Here is a 20994-nt window from a genome sequence, read left to right as displayed (position 1 = left end):
GGGACTGATGTGCATAATTTTCTGTCCTGTAACTAAAAGGTGGCACCATTTCTCTCCCTGTACAGTACATGTCGCACCTTCCACCTACTGACCACTACTACTTGAGAAGTGCTACTTACAGGGCTGGTATAAAAGGCTCATTAAATTTATTAGGGTCAGTATTGCTTTGGCTCCATTTCTTTGATATTTATCTGGGAGCTACAAATAGAGCTTTTTTTATGGACTACTATGCCACTTAACCTTGTACTGCTTTCATCAGAATCATCTGCTAATAGTATCGGCGTGGATAGGAACAAAGGATAAGGATAAACCTGCATTACCCAGGAAATCAAATCAGATTATAATGGTTCTTTTTAACCTTACTTTGTGAAATTGAAGCCCTGCATTCAGCCCCTTGAGCTAGCCAAGATCTTTTTGCTTTGGGAGACATAACCACGACTTCATTAACTATAGTGAGATAAAATCTCTGGCTGACCATCTCTATTTTATGAAGCTTTGAAACGAACAGCCCTTCAGAAAGGAAAATATTTTTCTTTCTTTTCCTACGTACAGGAGTTACTATGTCTTCTAGTGCAGGTAGCTCCGTTCAGTGAGCTTTACTAATAGAGAAGTCACTGGATTAAACCATTGCCTTAAGATGAACCTTGACTAACACATTTTGCGAAAGACCAGGTGATGCCCGCAGTTAACTTTTTTCCATAGTTTAGTGCCATGAACTGGAAAGACCCCTCTAATTTTGACATCTGAAAAACAAAATATTCTCCTTTCTTCAATATGCCTTTCTAGAGTTCAGGGTTTAGTACAGATCCCTTACAGTATGCATCAGCTTTCTACTCAGAGTCCAACTCTGGTTTTGTTTGTCATTCATGGGTGACAGCAGGCATTCATTCATGTTGTCTCCAAATTAGTTTTTTGTGTAAGCATGGTGCCTTTGTAATCAGACAGATGGCCAAGGTTTGATTTCTGACCTAGGGCTTTGCCCATCATGGAAGAAAATGCCATTTGTTACTAAAGGATCTGCAGTGACACATTACAGGGAATTCACTCTGGAGTTGAGGGAGGATTGCACACAGTGAAGTCCTAGGAAAAAAATCTAGACCAGAGTGCAAGCACAGAAGAAGCCTACTCAAAGTGCAGAGGTTTCACACATTTATTAGAACAAGCAGTAAACAGAAATCTAAGTATAAAATCAAAATGTTTTCGAGTCTTCGTCCCAGACAGGAGAGTCACATCATGAAGGGCAGATCTAAGTTCTTCTCGCCAGAGCCAAAGTAGATGTAGCCATATTGCTTGGTCATTGGGACGTGGTAGAAGGTCAGTCCCAGCCACAGCAGGCTTCGCAGCACCACCACAGTGCCTCCCTTCTCTAGCTGGACAGTCCAGGAGCCTGTGTGAGAACATGCTCATCAGTCATGGGAAGGGAGGAAGAGGCACCATTCCTGAAGCAAGCAGTCCCTAAGCTGAGAGCAGGACTGCACTGGGTTCTGTCTGACCGGTTAACAGTGCACAAAGCTGCACTGGAGTTTGTGATGCCTATAAAGAGGGAAGTTGGGGAGACCAGAAACCCTGATGTCCTTTTTTCTTTTGTCAGTTTGGCATTATAGACTCCCCTTGTTTCCAGATGTCTCTCTCTGGGTTCACACAGTAGCATATTCCCATGGCTATGATGGTAATGTCATATTATGCGTCACAGGAAGAGACCCCTGGTGCTCCAGACTTGTATACTTGATCCCTAGGAGAGACTACAGCTATTCTTGGCTGCTTCCGAGTGGGCAGCAGTTACTCTAACAAGCTCTGCCACCTACTTGGTCTAGCTAATAGCTATAGAGAGCCAAGACTAGCTATAGCAGTCATGCATAGGTATGAAATCTCTTCTTAAAATAAACTTGTAGCATTAGTAGTGGGAAGAGGAAGAAGGCGCTTTCCTGCCCCATGGAAGACTGGTTTCCCTGGTGTGGTGACTGGGAAAGGAGAAGAGAAAAAGAAAAGCAGAGTACTTAACATCTCAGAGAAATTTACAGAATTCTCTTCAGTCTTTTTTGGCTCCTCGCTTGAAGAGGATGTGCATGGTAAGGGCAAAGGGATTAGTTTCTACTTTAATCTTGCTTTGGCCCTGCAGAGGAGGTTCAGAGCCAGTGTGAAATGCAATTTCTTGTGGATGCAAGGAGCTCTAAGCCACTGAGTATTTGTTTTGCATCTGACATGACAGCCTGGGAACAATGCCGGAGGGGAGGGGGCTGGAGCACCAGCTTGGATTCAATGCTGGACAGCAAGGAGCTGCCAGGAGAAGAAAATACCAGCTTCAGCACCAAATCAGTAATGCCTAGAGGCTACAATGTAGGGAAGAAAGTTCCTGCTGAATCTCCATCTCAAAACAAAAGCAGTGGGCCCAAATTTAAAAAAAAAAATGCAGTTGGAGCTGTCAGGCTACTACTGGCCTGGAGTCAAGCAGTCAGCCTATCTGCACCCAAAGCCAAAATCTGCCAATTCCAGAGTAAACAGAAAGCCTGTAATGTGTAGGGCCAGTTAGATGGTTTTCATCGTTGTAGATAATTTTAGGCTCATCAATTTATGCTGTGACTCATGCTTACTCATGTCATGGTTAGCCTGGGGATGGGCTTCTGTGATTGCTGTCAGCTGCCAGTCCTCCCCCTCCCACTAACTTCTGACTCTTGGCCAATTCTAGTCACATCTGACAAAGGGCTGAAGGGCTTTAACACCACAAGTTCCTACAACAGCTCTCCACAGGACGTGGCCCAAGGGTTGACTGCAGCTCCTGAAGCTATTTGGTCTGCCAGCAGCTGCAAGGAAGCACAGGCTGTTTGGCTTGCCTGGCAGCCAAGAGGCAGCAGCTAGCTGGGCAATCAGTGTTTGTGTAGCTTTGGGCTCTTGCACATTCGCTCACAGTACATGTAGTCTCTTATGCAGTTCATAGCAAACTACAGTATTCAAGGGCTTGAGGGAAGAGGAAAGTTAAGGGGAAATGTATATATGGTGGCTGCAGAATCAGAAAGAAACAACACAATTCAAAGCTCTGTAAAGCCAGGTGTCATAAATCGTGCTGCTCACCTGTTACCTATCTCTTCTCTTTGTATTTCGGTACTTTTCAAAGGTTTCTTGGACACCACTGTTTCCCCTATCTCCTTCAGTACCAAGTTACACAGGTTTGTTGTATCATAATATGCATAGTGCAAGTCCTGTGTCATCTTTGATCTGTTACCTTTCGGAAGTACCCTCTTCTGTTATGTACAAACATGGAACCAAATGAACAGCAAGAACACCTACCTTCCTTGACAGCCACTGAACTTTCTGACAAACTGACTCTGGCTGAAGGACAGAAGTACAAAAGAGACACTCACAGTCTTTAAAGACTTGGGAGATTCCTGAACTTACTTCTGACTCACTCAGCTCCATGTTGCCACTAAAGACAAAGAGCTGGAACCACAGTAAAGCAAAGCACTACTTAATATAGGGCAGGATCAGTGTGGGTGTGTACCATCTTTTCAGCTTCCTTGCACTGTGACATTCTTTGTGTAGGTCCTAGTTAAAACACGAACTAGTGCCTTCACAAGCAGTGGTTTCACATACAAGGCAACCCCAGTCCCCCACGCAGTCTCACCAGTGCCACTCGTATGGACACAAACTGGACTGGATCTTTGTCATACCAGGAGCAAAAACATTTATTATGGTTCAGCCACTGGGATTACAAATTCTGACTGACCAGGTTTCCGACAAAATCTTCATGTTCTTAAGAAACTTCACTACTTGGATAGCATGGAAACCTAGATGAAGAACACTTTATTACAAGGCAGATCATCTAGTGGCTGAAGCACTACAGCCATCTGCTGTCAAATGACAAGCTTTCAAACAGTTTCCTGAACTTCACAAATTTTCAGCATTTGCTAGTGACAGTAGCTAGACTATGCCTAGGGGTGTTCAGTAACAAGAGGCAAGTATACAGGTCTGAATGTAACTGTGACAACTTTTTCCATTTCTCCTTCGAACACTAAGCTGACTTTGTTTTTAGTGCAGGATTCTTACAGCTTGAACTTGCAGAAATGATCTGCAAGCCCTTCCTCCAAATACTGGTGGTTCTTGCTGCAGCTTTACACATTGGTTTGCAGGGAGGACTGCAAGCTTTTGGAAGAGTTTCTCTGACAAAAAGATAATGGAATGAGGAATTCTTATTGTCTTTGATTTAGAACCAGTCCTCTGAGAAGCAAGTCTGTCAAGAATAGGACTGTGCCTTGCCTTGCTGGGTGGTGAAACCCTTTAGGGATTATCTAGTTGCTAACACCTCCTAACATACTGGAAGCATCCAGCAGCCTGGGTACATGTAATAGCTTGTGTATGTATGTTCATGGACACAGATGAACTCTCTGCCCCAGACTATTTACAAAGAACAAAAAGAAATACCTGGAGCATGACAAGTGGGAGAGGTGAGAGGGAAAACAGGGATACTAATACTCTCAGGAACTATATCTGGATTCAGACTTCTTTTTGTTAGACAAAATCGCAGAGAAGGTAGATTAAATCAAGTTCAATTTGATTAAATTCCCATATCTATGCTCTGGGGCAATACAGTACATGGATCCATGATCTCCTCAGAACATTTACCCAGTGTCACACAGGCTTATCAATCTCTGTGGAGTATTCATCAGCACTTAACTGCTGATCAAAGGAACTTCCCATGCATCTTCACACCTGGCAGAAATGGACAGATATAATTGAAGACAGCTCCATTCACTTTTATGCTAGATCTCTGAAGGCTGTGATGTGCAGCTGCTTCATTTCCCTACCATCTGTCCAAGCTGTGAACTCTCAAAGGGTTCAAATTTGTCATTTCATAAATGTGAGACCTTTGGGGAATATTAAGTTATTACACTTCCCGGCTCTTCACTGATCTTTGATTCTGCATCTAGTTCTATGCAAATACAGACAATAAAGTTTTGTTGATGCTGCCCAAGTCTTCCTGTGAAATGAGGACCTGGACAAAACAAGCAGGTTATTTAAGGAGACCAACGCAACATAGGTTGGGGACAGGAAAAAATTATAAGAAACTGCCCGAAACCATGATGTAATTTTCATTCAGATCCTGTTTTCAGCCAGAATGATGATTAGTTATAAAGCTGCTCTTTATTCTGCAGAGCCAAACAGCAGCAGCAGTGCCACCTTCTACCTTTGACTAAACAGATCACTGACAACATTTTTCTAACCCAGCTATCAAAGGTGATTTATTGAGTATACTTTTCCAGACTGTACTTTTGCAACACATAAAACCCATTTAGAAACTGCAATCAATACACTGTGCTGGTCTGCCTTCTAAGAAGAAATCACATTAAAGTTCTGGAACCTATCTGCTTATTTTGGTCCTTTTCTTCAAAGGAAGAAATGAAAGCCCATTATCTCAGTACTTTTTTTTTCCATACCTCACCAAGTTATCAGTATTTGAGCAAATGGTCCAGAAAACAAAATTAATATTTGACCTCATGAGACATGAAGAAAGTTGTTCTCCTTGAAAGATCCAAGACAATTGTATTCCCTTCCATCACAGCTCAAATCTCACAATCTTCAAACAAGATGTTTTTTTCAGGCCCACCTGTCTTGTAGGAGTTGGAAATAATGATGTCATAAATCACTCAAAGTACTTTAATCAGTAGCTAACGAACAGTATTAAATAATAGCTTAAAATGAATATGCCTTCTTTCTTCCTTCAATAGAATACCTTAGAAATGCATTTAATAGTACAGTATAAAAAGAGATGAGGAGAATCATGAAAATTAAATGCTGCTTTTACCCTTGGGGTTTTTTTTTAACCTTTCCTGCTATTACAAATGGTTCTTGGAGTAAAATCATTGCATAGGTAGGTGTAGATCTGTATTACTATAAAAATGCAGAAGCAGGATACTGGGTTAAAATCGTTTCTAACATTGGCTCAGAATATCCCATGGCAGTCCTTGTGACAGACAACATGTCTCTTACTGGGAGTCCGGGAAGCTCAGAGCATCAATCTGTAAAGCACACCAAAACTCCTAGATAAAACTTGTCAGGAAAAAAAAAAATAAGTTATTATTATTTGCATTGGAGGGAATACAACTAGAACTAGGAGACAGCAAGAAAAAGCTGACTTTTCTAGAGTTAAATACTTATTTTAACTTGCATCTGTGTATGAGCTGTAGCCTGTATTGTCCCTAATTCAGGCAGCAGATCTACTTCACTCATCATGCAAAGCTTACTGAGATACAGGGAAAAGGAGGTCATTGCTCTCACACTAGAGGTTTCTCACAGTAACTGCTCTGGTGAGGTTTCCATTCTTCAAAATATATTTTTTTAAACAGATCAAGTTAATTCTTAAGCTGCACCCAGCAAACCTAAGGAAGCCAAGCACTGTCTGTGCTGAAACTATTGCCTGTTGCTGCTCCAGAAGGGAAGGGAGGGAGCTGATGTGTGGGAGGAAAGAGCATGGGAAAAATATCCGCTGGATGAAGATCTGGAGCTTCCTATTCCCTCTTTGGATCAGGCTGCAGCCTCCACCCCTCCAAACACAGGCAGGAATTCTGAGGAGTTCCTTACATCTTTCCCAAACAAGAAAGTGTTTTGAAGATCCTGATGCTCACCCAGTGTGAAACCACTGCCTTTTTTTTTATGGCCCTTCAACAACTGCCAGGACACCAGGGCTGAATTTCAAAAGTCAACCTCCTTCTCAGCTCCTTCTTCCTTTCCAGTCGCCAATAGAAATCCCTGTCTCATCCCCCACGTCTGTCTCCGCTACAGGCTGAATCTTGTAATTCACAGAGGCAATAGGATGCGTGAGACATTAGCTTTTAAACAAAAGTCTTTTAAGAGGTTTGTTTGCAGAAGAACTTTCCTGCCATAACTGGTCCACTTTCAGTATGACCTCTCATAACATTGCTCATTGCTGCTTTGGAGGTGATTCAGCAGTGCCTCGTTTCAGTGCAAGCTTGAGAAGAAACAGCTTTAAGAGCTAGACAGCCCGATAGAGAGGTTCCATGTCGCAAAAGCTCACAGAGGGTCATAAAAGTGACATTCTCAATTCCTCTTCAAAGGAGGAAATGTCTCAAGGGAAAAGCAGCTACAGCATGGCTGCACTTACCATTAACACAATATGCTGCCACAAGATCAGGTTATAACATATCTTGCTGCAGTCAGTCCTGAGCGAGAGTGAAGTACAGTTACAGGACAAATATTAACACCCAGAGAGGGGCAGCATAACCGCTTCCCTTTGCAAAAGAAGCCACTGCTTGGCTGTGTGACCCCAAGCACTTAGTTCTGACAATGCTCCTGCACCCGTGGGATTTAGCTTCCATTTCACTCCAACAGAAAATCCTACACTGGGAAGCGATTCCTACTTCTAATTTGCTGTCTGTAGGGAACAAAGACAAATGGCAAAGCAGAGCAGCTGTAAGGAAAGGTCACTGTGCTCTGGCTCTCAAGAAATTTCCCCACACGGACATTTCACACATAGCCTACCAGCCATAAGGACACATCCAAACACTCTTATGTGGGGCTCAAACTCCTTCATGCCACTTACTGGCTTCAGACTAAATCTCTTTCATTTGTTTGACACACCACCTGCACCCCATATGTTAACACTGCTGTCAATATTTCCAATTCCCCATATAACTATTTAATAATAATTAAATAAAAACACAGACTGGTTGCAGGTTCAGTACTATTTTAAAAAGCCTCCAGAGCCAGGAAAGCACAGCTTACAAACAGTCAGACGCTGCCAAGCGGCTCTTGCGTGGTCCTAATGCCTGCCACGTCTTTGACACACAAATACAACCATGCCCAAACCTCAGAGTAAAATGATCTTACTTCAGAGGCTTTTTCTCTCCATTATCCTCTCTCACTGAGGACACCTCTGCAGCACAAATGATTAAGATGGGCCTGGGCCTTCCATTTACAGACAAAATACCTGCTTCCCACTGACAAGGAAGACTCAGGGATTGCGGTGTTGTCGCAGATGCACAGTATTCAGGTGCCTCCAAGTACTGGGTGAAATTCAGGCCATACTTAGACATCTGACAACAGTGCCGCTTAATCCAGTTTGAAGCAGCCTCTGCCCTCAAACCCTCATTCCCTCCCTCATCATTCTTCCATCATAGAGACCACAAAAGTGTTTGTTTAATTTACTGCTTAGTGAACCAGGTCAGGGAAATGATCTGGCTGAAAAATAGTCTAGCCAAAAATAAAGTTATTTTTCCAGCTGGAATCTGGCTGCACAGCCAGCAATGCCAACACAAAATAAGGGACAATACACAGACATAAATGAGCAGCAGAGGATGGGAAGGACTGAAAAAGGTAGCACAGAACTAATACACAGCAAATTAGTATCCCTTATAGCCCAGTTAGTTTGCCCTTTAGTCCTAAATCCACCTGATAATTAGAATAGAGATAGAATCCTTTAGAACACTTTTTACCTTTTGTTGTTATGAAAAATATTCAGACTTTGCACAGAAAGCATCCAGAACAAAGATTTGGAATGGGGCTGCACACTAGAGAAAACAGCAGGACAATATGCAATCAAAACTTATAAGGAGTAGGGAAAACTGATTAAAATCCCTGCTATTTGGATTATGACAACGACAATATAGATCATTGTATCTTGGGTCTTCTGCAGTAAATTTAGAAATCTCTGAGTGGCAAAGCACCCTTCTTCCAAGCACAAGTTTATGCTGGATCTCATCACACTCCATATTTCTTGTTCAGCTGGTCGCTGTGGAAACGTTTTTGGAGCGTGCCAGGAGTCACGTAGCATCTACCTGGGGAGCCCCTGCATTAATCCGTCACCTTCGTGGGCTTCTGTGAGCCCATTGGTTGGTAGGAAGAAAAAGGAGTCTCTCGCCCCTCCCTGCTCTGAATGAAAGACGCTTCCTCTAAATCTTGCTACAGGATTTCAGGCTCAATTCAGCTTCTTTGGGGCTTTTGTCACCAAACAAATGTGATGTCTTTGAAAGAAAGATTAACAGTTTGATGAAAGGATGCAATGGACAGCTTTGTTCTAGCCTGCTTCCCCCTAGAGCTTTCGGTCACTGTCACTTTCTTACCCACAGGAGAATATCTGTCTGACTCTCTGAGGAGATTATGGCCACCTTGTAAGATTTTGCCTCTCCTGATAACAAAGCACTGGCCACTTTGAGGAAGTGATAATGATGAACAGGGGCTAGATTAGGGGCAAAGAACCTCACATTGATCTCTGAATTCTGAGAGAACACAAAGCAGTTGATGCTGGGATTCAAAACCCACCAAATGCTTAGAGCACATCCAATTCACCCTCCTGCAGGAGGGGCAAGGCTACAAGCCCTGTCAATCCCACAGTTGCATTTCTTACCTCATCATCAAGTTAACAGGACTAGTTAAAGGGGCTTAGGACAAGGAACAGATGGCACGGATTATAAACTGTCGATGTTTTCATACTAAACCACATAGGAATTCTGGCCCAAATTACCTGAAGAGTTTACCACTTTGAGAAGACTGTCACACTGAGCATATCCATGCAGCACAGTGCAGTTGTGTTGATATTCAAGCTAATTCTGAACACTAAAGATGGCTAAGCATCTTCCAATGCCTGGGATAGCCTAACTATCTCTGCATAGCACAACTGCTATACAAATATACCCATAGATCAACCATCCCCTGTCCTTTTCCCTCTACACACAGCCATACAACACTTCAGTATGCAGAACTTCAAACCATATTATATTTGTTTACAGTAGAACAAGACAATGCCTGTTGACTCCCTCCCTGCAAAAGTTCTGTGGCCAAAGGGGCAGCAAACAGCAAATGAAAGCTATACACAGGGCTAGCACCAATGGCAGCTGCTGCACAGGCAGGAACTGCCACTTCTCACATGGAGCCCCTTCAGAGATAGATCACTGCCAGCAAAAGCTGACCTTGTTCAGACTTTAGTGACACACAGATAGCCCTAGGCTTTCCCCTGCAAGTAATTTTTCATCATTCCCTAGAGAAAGGGTTAGGCCAAGGCTGACTGATAAAACTACAACTTCTGGTTGTAAGAGGCTTTACCAGCATTTCCCATCAGTTCAGCAAGGAGTTCTTCTTTCCATGTCCAGTGAACAAGGAGCTGAAATGGAGACAGGGTGGGTGATGATTTCTTTTACTAACGAGGAAAAAACTTTAAATATAATCCCTGGAAAGTTGCTACGAACACTCTGCTTCTGTCCTCGTTGTTTCACTGCAGCAGTCAGATGGGCAAAGACTCCACCACAGCTCTCAGCTGATGGTCAGCCCTGCTCCAGTATAAACTCATCCAAGGCCTCTGACTAAACAAGACCCCTGGGGTGATACAGACCTAGGACCCTAAAGCAGTGAATGCACTGCTTTATTACCCTTAGACACAAAGCCCAAGGAAAACAGACTCCTTTCCAGAAATCAAGGCAGACCATGGACAGCCAGTCAAAAGCTATAATAGTAGCTAGCACTAGAGTCCTGCTCTGCTGCCACGTGAGAGGTTCCAGTCTGATCTTGAACTCCTGAGCTGGCTGCACCCCAGCTTGTAGGAGGGTCAATATCCTATATTGCTCCCAGGCAGCTCTCTTGGGTCACTGCAGGAGTGGCCTTAACAGCCTCTAAAGGCTCCCCAGTCCACACATCACTAGCAAAATGAAGAGTGTCTACTTTTGAAGGATGCAGGAGACATGCTTATGTGTTTGTGTATGTCCATTGCATGCCTGCAATTACTAAGGGTGCTAAGAAAGCCACTGAAATGCCCAGTGGCCATTCCAGAAATTGCCTAAGCCTGGAAGGGACAGCGTACCTTCTCCATACCTACAGTTCAGGAGGTCAGTATACCACACACAGGCTGGAAACTCGGGCCATACCTTCTCAATTTGATGCTGCTCCTGGTGCTTTTCCTTCTCATTTTACTGTTCTGTGGTTTCCTTTTCTGTGCTCAGCACTGACAATGCTGGCACCATAGTGCACCCTGCTGGAAGGCAGCAGCTATGGCCATCCTAGAATTAATTCTAGGGATAGCTGACTTCAGTTTTAACAGAGAAATTCAGGTACCAATGCTTTAACTAATAACTCGCTGAGCCAGCTATTCGGTTCAACTCCCACATCTGAAAGCCGACTGTTCTGATGCACACTAATCTGTACCACTCCTTCTGTACCACTGTGTTATGAAGCTTGTTTGTCAAAACCACTTGTATAAATGTCAGGTAACTCCATGGGATACTGCAGCTCAGTTTCACACGCCTCTCCCAACCAGGAATAGCTGTGAGCCACACTAGATATTTCAGTCTACATTTTGGCTACCTCTTTTTATCCTTGCTAACGTGAAGCACTGCCCTCTCATTCATTATGGGTCTTTTAGTTTGGATTTCAGTGAGACAGCTTAAAAAGCCTTGTCCCCGTGTGGCTCTTGGCAGGCTAAGAAGTGCTCTTGCTCTCAGCTTTCACAGAGCTGGGGAGGTACTGCTTATTGTTAAGCAATGAAAGGGGAGGGCTCAGGTCACATCTGTGAAATGTTAGCGGAGAAGGGAGGCTGGGTGAAAGTAGGTGGCCAGCACAGCACAGCACTTTGCTGGATTTTGCAAGGCCACTGGGGAGATAGGCAGCCATTTGTCTTAGAGCCCTGATAACGGGCCGACTTGCTCTCTGCTGGTGAGCTGAGGGTTGTAAATACCTCTGCAGACACAGACTCTTCAAATGGCTGGAGACAAGGCTGATAGAGGATTAATCGCCTGGGGGGGGGGGGGGGGGTCGAAAGGGAGTTAATTAGCTATGTTAATGCATGGAGATAAAGCAGGTTTGTGTCTCCTGGCCTTCTTCCTTAGAGCACCTGGGCTTATGGGGCAGCCAAGATCAGGCTACCAAAACGGCCCTTGAGAGTGGCCAGAGGAAACCATCTCCCACTTAGAAATCCAACCTCTCCATCTTCAAGGGCCCATTAGGCACCAGCTTTTGCTAAACCAATAAAGAGCGTGCTAATGAAGCTCAGAGGACAGGAGGTTAGTGTTCTAAACCAGGCTACTGTTCAGCAAGAAAGGCCAGTGCCCAAAGTATTCAGCCAAGGAAATAGCCCCAAATCCCTTTGTCTGTAATGCTATATAAGGAATGCTCCAAAACTACTGCACTTTCAGGTGAAGAAATAGAGCTACAGTCTGAGTGGCTGTCACTTCCTTCACAGTCAAAACAGCAAAGGAGCTGAAATGATCTTCTGTCTAGGCCCGTTTCTCCTCCTCTAGCTGAATCTTGAAACAGCAAGTAGGCAAGCCTCACTATGATCCCCCTGCCACTGTATACCCATTTAGAATAATGCTATAAAATCTGTCCCAGCATTACAGAGTCAGTCAGCAATTACATGAGAGGTCTCAGCTTCCCAGTTTACAATGGACAGAAATAAGTCAGGAATCTCCTCAATCCTCATGCATCCATAGTTCAGGAAGCAAAGCCAGCTGTACTGAGTCCTGCGCTCAGTCACTGTCTCAGAAACCCACTGTCACCTTTGTGTTAGTGTCACTGACAATGAAGAAGCCCAAGCTAAACATCACCCTCCACAGCTATCGTCAAGTTTACAGCCAGGCATACCAGGAAATCATCTGTTCTGGATTCCTGCGTACCACTGCCCATTAAACTGAACTCAGTTACTCATGTCTGGGACTAGCAACTTATATTTGCATTTGGCTAAAACGCAGTTCCCAGGAAGACATCCAGCATGACACTAAGATACCAAGAGACGCAAACTCATCCACTGCGCTTGCTAGCCAGTAATCATTTCACTGTTAAAATTTATACCTAATTTTTCATTTTAGTTTTTCTGGCTATAATTTTCAGATGCTGGTTCCTGCTATGCCCTTCTCTGCTATACTAAATAGATCTTCAGTACCCAATACTTAAACTCCATGGAGTATTTACACAGTGTAATACAGTCATTGTCATGTTCTTTTCTGTAAGATAAACAGATTGAACTGTTTATGTCTCTCACCAGTCCTTGAATAATTTTGTGGCTCTTTTCTGCTACTCTTTGGTTTTGCAATGTGCAGTAATCCCGTTCTGATTCCACTAACAGTATATGCAAAAGTAAAGTCACCTCCCTGTTCCTATTTGCTACTCCCCTGTTTATATGTCTACAGCTCATATTAGGCTTTTAAGTCTCAGGATCAGACTGTGAGCTGATGTTCAGTGGGTTGTGTCTGGATTTCCTTTCAGAACCGCATCTTCCAGAGTACAAGTCTGGCTTCCAGTTCCTGCTCTTAGATACATGACTTTGCAGGTAGCTACATCAAATGTATTTAAGTAAGCCCAGTTTATGAGATCTCTAACTGTCTTGCCCTTGTCTTTATTTGTCTCTCCACCAATCCTTTACTTCTAGATCATTTATAAATAAGTTGAAGAACATCGGTATTGGCACTGGTCCCAGCTGAAGCCCCTTCTGACCCCGTACAGAAATACACCCCTTCAGTGACTTCTGAATGAAGTGACTGAATTAGTGACTACTAATCAAGATAAGTTGAGGGGAATATTTCTGCAATGCTGGGATTTATTAAAGGTTAGCATTGTATGCCACAAGTCTCCAGAGATGATTTCAGAAGTAAGATATCTTGGCTCTGCCATTTTCATTTTTTGATGAACAGAAAAGGTTGCCTAACTCTACACTCTCTTAGCAAATAGTCTGAATAGTGTCTGAAACACTATTGTCTTCATTTGATCTGACTTTATATTCCTTTCCAACCAGAAAAAAAGAGCATTTTTGCCCTTCCACATTCTTATCAGCCTTTTTACTGTCACCATTTAGTGACAGTTTCTAGTACCATTACTGTGCTGCCTTTTCCTCTCCATATACTTGAAAAAATCCTCCTTACAGCTGTTATGGATTATTTCAGGTTATCCTGGCTTCCTTTGTCATTTTCTACTCACTATCAACTCCAATTTGTATCAATCATTAATTGTGACCAACTTTCTGCATTTCTTTGTATATTGCTTTTTTTTTTTTTTTTTTAATTCTAATTCCTACTTTTACTCCATCAGTGAACTGTGGTACGCTTTCAGCCAAAAGCAGCCATTTCTTGACTGGGATTCATGATTTTTGAATAAACTCTTCTCACAGAAATCCTATTTCCATTCATATCTTTTCCTAGCTACATTTTTTCTTTCCCTTTGCCTCTGACATATCACCCCTCCTGCATCAGTTTCTAACAGTGCCCTGTTGGTGTCCCTTATCTCCATATCAAAGTGATCTGAGTCAGTAATCTGTAACAAACCTTCAGAGTCAAGTTATTGCTTTTCTGAACTGTAGTTTGAAAGCACCAAAGAACCGAATTCTCCATGCCCTGTTTTGCTTCCCCAAGCTTTCCATTCTACACCTTTAGGCTTTCTCCCATCCCCTTGCTTTATCCTTGCAGAATGTAGCATTGCCTGACTGTGGTCAAAGTAAAATCATCCTTCCCCCTCCATTTTCACTTCCCCCATCATGCCAAAGTGACTATTATTTCATATCTACACACCATTAGGTCAACAAGTGAAAATGTTGTAGGCATGCTAGGAATTATTGCTATTTGCTTTGCCATTCCATTATCTACAAGAACATGTAAAACTGCCACAACTCTAGTTGCTGAAATGCTAACACCCAGGGTGCCAAACTTCATGCAGCAGAAAGGACCATGCTGGCAATCTGCCAGCAGCTGAAAGGCTACATCTAATTGTGCATAAAGTTGAGCAGATTGTCTGCTCAGACTAGAGCAAACAAGCTTATCTTTAATGCAGACATATGGCCAGCAAAACCTACAGATCCCAGCATGCCATGTTCTGGCCAGCTGGCCATTTGGATCAGAATGAAGCATTACATGATCTGATACTGCAGTGACAGAAGATCAGTATCTAAACCCCCCGTGTTCAAAAATCATGAGTCAGGCCACTCAAATTCATGAGTTTGGCTCTGAGCTGGAGATTTTAAAGGGAATAAACCCACTGAATTTACTTTTGAGACGGGGTTCACATTCTCCCACTTTTCTCTACAATCATATAAAAAAATGCATTTTTTTAAAAAAAAAGCTAAGTGACACAGCCACTTATCTCTGGGAGCTGAGACACCAAGAAAAAATAGATTCACAGTATGATTAGGGGAGGAGCAGCAACACATTCTGAACTCTTAAAGTGCACAGATAACCTGATAGATAGACAGAATCTGGAACCTGCAATCACCACAGATATCACTAGTAAAGATCAGGGTGGCAGACAGTTTTGTTACAAACCCCAGGTTTTCCAATCTTGCACTAAACTCTCTGTTTTTACCATTGTTTCCTTTATTCAACCCAGTTCTAACTTCCTTTCTTCCCACCTCTCAGCTGTCATATAAAATGTTCTCTCTGCCTCCAACTTTCCATTCTGTAAGACACCTCTGCTCTCCTATAATGACACACCATACATTTTATGACAGTTACCCCCTTGACAGCCGTCACAGATGCTCAGTCTCCAATTAATAAAGAAAACTATTCCAACAGAGTTTTTACTTTTAGACAGGTTAAAATCAGCCCTTAATCTCTCAGTCCTGTTCTTTAGGTCTTTTAAGATGCTAGGGGAATTCTAGCCAATGCAGGCTGGGAGCATCACTCAGATGTTGCTCACCCCCAGTCCATTTTTTGTGTATTTGTTGAGGGCAGAGACAATTCTGGCTTCAGTCACAATTCTAAATGCAATGGATTTGGGAATTCCTACTTCTGTTCTGTCAATAGCTGTTCAAGAGAGGACCTATCCAGGAAGGGCAAGAAAAACTTCAGGTCAAAATGAGGGGATTTGCCAGAGCTATGAACATGTCAAGAAACAGAAAAAGCACTGTCTGCTCTGGGTCAGGACTGACATGCACTGGCGGACTTGAAGGGAGGTAATCTAAGAATCAGAGTTTGAGCGCCTTGCAACCAGGAGTGAGCAACTTTGGCAGAGCCATGCTGATAAAATCAGCAGAAAGCCTGTGTCTGCCCTCTTTTGGGGTTCCCCCCCCCCATTTTCACAAGCAACCAGTACTTTAGACACCTGAATGCTCGTTAAAGGGAAGGGAGTTGATCTTTCTTTAATGTCAGAGCTCCTATCTGCATGTGATAAAGTGCAATTAGAGAGGCTACATGCCTTGCTAATCCTGTAACCAGTTCCTGTCTTACTTCCTTCGCCTGACAAACTCATTCCATCAATCCCCAAGTTCAGTCCAAAAAAGAACAGGACAATACAGCCAGAGTTGCACAGGCACTATGATAAATCTTCTCCTCTTCCATTAAGAAGCACTCAGCTGCACTTGAGCTCAGGTAGTCTTCAAGAGGCAAATTTTTTTGAGGGAACTGACATCTACACCAACAGCAACAACCTTCCAGGAAGGGGTCAAAGGTTCATGCTTACACAGACCTCAGGTTGCCACAGGAAGACAAAACATGGCAGTGGCACAGCTGAGGCCCACTTCCTATCTGCCACTGGGTAAAATACAGCTACAAGTCAAATTTGATTTAAAGACTTCAACAAAACCTCCATCTTTATGGCTAACACACAGCATGACCTGCCAGTTGCCTAGATGCGAAACACTGCAGAATGATACCTGTAATCTTTCAAAGGTGCCATTCTCCATCACAGCGGATGATGAAGGTGGCTAAAGTCAGCTCTGATGCAAACTAGCCTTCAGGCTCTTAGTCCTTGATGCCTGTTTTCTAGTGCAAACATAGAAAGCACTCCAAATTCATCCCCTTTTGCAGTGGCTCTGTGGTTTCAGGCCTCAGAAAATTAAAAAGTCTCCCTACAACAAACCCTAGAAAAAAAGAGGGGAAAAAAATGTAAACAGTAGCAACACCTGAACTACTGTACAAAACCACAGCTAGTATTTTCTTAGTAGGAACTAACCCCCCTTGCAATACTCCTTTTTGAGTCAAAAGGGCCACCTCGATGAGCCAATGTATGTAAAAATATACAGTGTCTTCAGACTACACCTCTGGAAAATGACTGCAGCAAGGACACTGCCAGTAGTTGAACGCTTTAGATTTTAGCACTGTTTATGCTCTGAACAGTCAAAAATGTTCTGAATTCAGGTGGAAGCTCACTAGGTTCATTCTCAGTTCTTTTTTGCCAAAGAAAAGATTGGGCAATATATATATGACAAAGTCTGAAAAGCTATTTACAGCACTGGCAATTCACTGTCCTTACAGCCAATTCCATCTGGCACAGGTCACCTACTATCCTATCCTGCTACTCCAGGATAGGAATAAAATAGCAAACCTAAGTTCTGATTGTGTCCCAAGAATCCTTCTAGAGAACAGGATGTGAAAACACTTGGCCCAATCCAAAAAAATGCAACAAATCAGCAAAAAGCAGTTAGAAACAAACAAGAAGTCATTCCCATCTCTTTAGAGGAATACTCTGCCAGAGGAATCCCTGGAAGAGGCTTTAAATATATTTAACAGTTGTCCAGCAGAACAGTAGAGATGTGAACTGAATATACATTCCAGTATGCAAATCTTCCTTTCTCCTTCCACAGTGTGTAATCCCACTAGAGTACAGATCATTCCACACTACAGCATTTCTAACAGTTTATCAAACGAATGTTTGAATTCAGCCTCTCAGAGATATCAGTTTAGTGTTAATGAGACCCCATTTAGATAAAGAAGAGCATTACTGAGTGGGACAAGAGGTATGAAATACTTCAAACCACATAAATTGCCCCTATCACCGGTGGAATTATCTCTCCCCATAGGGACACCAGCTGTCACAGGCTTTACAGAACTCAGGAGGGAATATGGCACTCAGGCAAAGGGTGCTGCTGGTGTGATCAGACCTGTTGTGAGGATGTGACAGCCCTGGTACACTTATATCTTACCACTGTAAACATTTAGAATTGCTTAAAAAAGGAATTAAGTACACTATTCAGTAAAGGATAAAGCTCCTTTACAGATTCACAGGAGCTTCTCCCAAGGATACCAACTCTACAGTAACACACACCTTGTCGCCTTGGTATTTCCCAGACTACTCGGGTTGCCTTCCCCTTCATTTCATCTGTTGATTCTGCTACCTTTACCTTGTGGGATATCATGCTCCAGAGAGTCTAGAAAGTCAGTGGATGGGTCCAGGTCAGCCTTTTCCAGCAGGGTTTTATTCTTCAGGTTAACAGGCTCAGTAAAATGGAAATAGGAACTTAACTTTTTTGCATCAGTCAAAGAAAGACCTGCAAACAGCCATTGGTGACCATTAATACAGTGAGCTAACATTCATTATACCATCGAATATCACATTGTTTTTCTAACACCCACAGCATAGGACAGAATCACAACCTTTCTCTAGTGGACTCCACAGAAGACTTGCCAGAAATGTGTGGCAGGACCCCCCAGTGCTGTGCATTGCAGACCATGCTAACTGCAGTCCCGGATAAAGCCACAGGCTTGAGACCAACTCTCTGTGCCCATTTAGTTACATCCTACATCTAGATGAAGAATTCACTGCAGCTATAATTGCTAAACGCTGACATAAACTATACACAGGCAAATAAAACTACAGGTTTAATGACTCAGAGCCATTACTGACTCTCCTCCCACCTTCCAGAGCTGAATCATGCACCTGAACATTACTGGCACTGGATACTCTCCTCCCTGTTCATCATACCCAAGGAAAAAATAAAACTGAAATCAAAACATCAACTAGAGAAAGTCATCTAAATTTACAGCCCTTATGATCAAAGTACAGTTGATCCTGATAATAAGAATTTACCTTCAAAGTTTCTGTTTTCATGCACAGACCCAAGAGGAGTCTTCACAAATGCTCCCCGGGGAATGATACCAACTGCTCTGTCTATCTGTTCTATCGTAGCTACGAGGCGGGCCTCCTCCTTGATCATGAGCTTTAAAGAAAAATAGGCAAATTTTAAAGGCAGGGCTTTCCTTGTTGTCATTGCTGAAAACAAACTCGAGGTGACAGTACAAACCACAATGGACTCACCAGCTTGGAGCCCAATGGCACTAAGAGGAGGACCACAGATCTGACATTCTTCTCATAAGATATAACAGAAAATGGGGCTAGGAGCAGCCAGTCTAGACTCACCAGAGAGCTAACTATCCCCTCCCTTCATCCATCTTATCCTCCCTCTCAATTAAGCTACTTATCACTTGTCTATTCATTTATAAAGAATGGTGCCTGCAGCTGCTATTAAAGCTTCAGAAACCGCAGTGAGGATCTGTATCAATTGTGCGTAATAAAACATGAGGGAGATAAAATATTTCTGAGTCATGTGTAACTCCAGGAGTAACTGAAGAAAGAGTTCAATCAAGCAGCCGTTGCTACACAATGACAGTGAAGAAGAAATCATATATATTCTACCTGAGCACAGGCTCAGCCTGCATGTTACAAATGAGGAGGAAGATCCACCACCTGTCCAGCGTGAGTGGTACAGCTGTAACAGAGTTCGAAAGTGTTTTGCTATATTTACCTCCTTACCATCTTCAATCAATCTTTCAGCATCTTCTGCATTTATCTCAGTGTACTCATACTCAAAAGAAGGATCTCCCTGGAAGCGGCCCTTCAGCTGCTCAGCCTGCACAACCATCTCCTTGGTCGCTGGTGGCAGGAGGCTCCATTCCACACAGTTCAAGCTGCCAGCGACAAACACGACACAGGCCCGACCCCGATGAAGAACAGGGCTCCACGCAGCCCTGCCAGGCCCCTCAGGGCACGGCGAGGGTCCCTCCAGGAGAGCTGGGCAGCCCCCCCCGGCTCCCCAGCCCCCTCTCTTCCCCACAGCCCCCAAACCGCCTCCCGAGGCCGTTTAGGCCTCCCCGGTCCCACCTCCCCAGGGAGGTGCCCGTCCCCCCGCACGGAGCGGCGGTGAGGCCCGGCCCGGCCTCCGAACCTGTAGAGGCGGCTGCGGGGCGCGGCGCGGTCGGGGCCCAACCCCTCGGCGATGTAGTAATTGCCGCGCACGCCCTGGATGCAGCCCCAGAACCAGACCCGCTCGAAGCGGTAGTCGCGCTGGAGGAGCAGCAGCGAGGACCCCAGCACCGCCCGCTTCTCCGGGCTCAGCCCCGCGCCGCCGCCGGCCACCAGCTCCAGCGCGGCGGGCAGCGACGCCGCCTCCATGGCGGCTCCGCGTCGCCGTTGCCAGGCAACGGTCGCTCGGGCCGGCGAGGGTCAAAGGTGATGGCGCGCTTCCGCTGGAGGGAACGGCCCGGAACGTCAATCAAAGTCAGCGCCCTGGCAACGGCTGGGGGGGAAACGGCGCCGACACGGCAACGGCGGGTCCCGCCTCTCCGTGCCATGGAAACGGCGCCAGGAGGCGCAGGCGGACGATGGCGGCAGACTCGCCGCCGCCGGCGGCCCCGCCGGGCGGCCGCTGTCGAGCCGCCGGTGCCGGGCCGCCGGTGCCGGGCCGCCAGCTGGGAGGGCGGCTGGCTCGGGCTGAGGGCCCAGCCGGGCAGGCCCCGCAGACGAGACGGGACGGGAGCCGCCGCGGCGGGCACCTCACGGCGGGGGCCTCAGTAGCGCGGCGCCTGAGCAGAGCCCGGGTGACGGCACCTCCCGTGCGGTTCAACAGCCGCCTCGGCCCAGGCCTCCCTTCCGAGGGGAGCTGAGCACGGCTGGGCACCTCGCCGGGAGGCTGTGCGTCGCCTGTGGGTCAGCCGGGGGCTTCCTGTAGAGCAAGGAAGGAGAAAGCAGGGCTCTGGAGAGCCTGCAGGCATCTATCTGCCAGTGCAGGCAGATCTGGCAGTGCCAGTCGCATGTAAAGCTAACCCCGTCCCCACGCCCAGAGACACTGCAAGCCAGACCATTAAGAATGCAGTTACTGACCTGCATAGGTGTTCCTCCATTCGGGAGGCCTAAGTCCAAAAAGCAGGAGGGTCTGCAACTGTACTGCACCTTAGCTGGGATACCACAAAGGGCTCACTCCATCTTCCTCATTTCTTACATGAACAGCAGTAAAAAAACCCTTCTGCATTTCACTGCTTAGAGTATCATTTTTACAGATCTTACCTAGCTCATGTACATCTACAA

The 20994-nt window shown here is 44.7% G+C and overlaps 1 protein-coding gene across 3 annotated transcripts; it reads right to left on the bottom strand.

The window, feature by feature from the left end:
* Positions 1–1149: 1149 nt before the first annotated feature.
* On the bottom strand, positions 1150–20088 carry RSPH9 (radial spoke head component 9). Of its 3 annotated transcripts, none has more exons than XM_074896971.1 (5): positions 19856–20088; positions 19436–19598; positions 18721–18850; positions 18029–18181; positions 1150–1387 (listed from the first exon to the last, which is right to left on the bottom strand). In XM_074896971.1, the coding sequence occupies exons 1-5, from the start codon at positions 20080–20082 to the stop codon at positions 1227–1229; spliced, it is 834 nt and encodes a 277-aa protein (XP_074753072.1). In that variant the 5' UTR covers positions 20083–20088; the 3' UTR covers positions 1150–1226. The 3 variants fall into 3 exon arrangements, with proteins under 3 accessions (XP_074753072.1, XP_074753071.1, XP_074753073.1); XM_074896970.1 differs by having other exon boundaries at positions 18035–18181; XM_074896972.1 differs by having other exon boundaries at positions 18035–18181; positions 18721–18805.
* Positions 20089–20994: the final 906 nt, after the last annotated feature.

Source organism: Athene noctua, chromosome 1 (assembly GCF_965140245.1).
Source record: "Athene noctua chromosome 1, bAthNoc1.hap1.1, whole genome shotgun sequence".
Classification (NCBI taxonomy): Eukaryota; Metazoa; Chordata; class Aves; order Strigiformes; family Strigidae; genus Athene; species Athene noctua.
This window is presented reverse-complemented; position numbering and strand designations above follow the sequence as displayed.

What these genes read in the sequence shown, in the direction of transcription:
- RSPH9 (XM_074896971.1), bottom strand. Translation starts at nt 20,082, where the DNA reads ATGGAGGCGGCGTCGCTGCCCGCCGCGCTGGAGCTGGTGGCCGGCGGC. An exon ending in TGATTGAAGATGGTAAGGAG is followed by an intron (nt 18,851 to 19,435) that starts GTAAATATAGCA and finishes TTTTCTTTAAAG; the next exon opens with CTCATGATCAAGGAGGAGGC. An exon ending in TGAAAACAGAAACTTTGAAG is followed by an intron (nt 18,182 to 18,720) that starts GTAAATTCTTAT and finishes GGCTGTTTGCAG; the next exon opens with GTCTTTCTTTGACTGATGCA.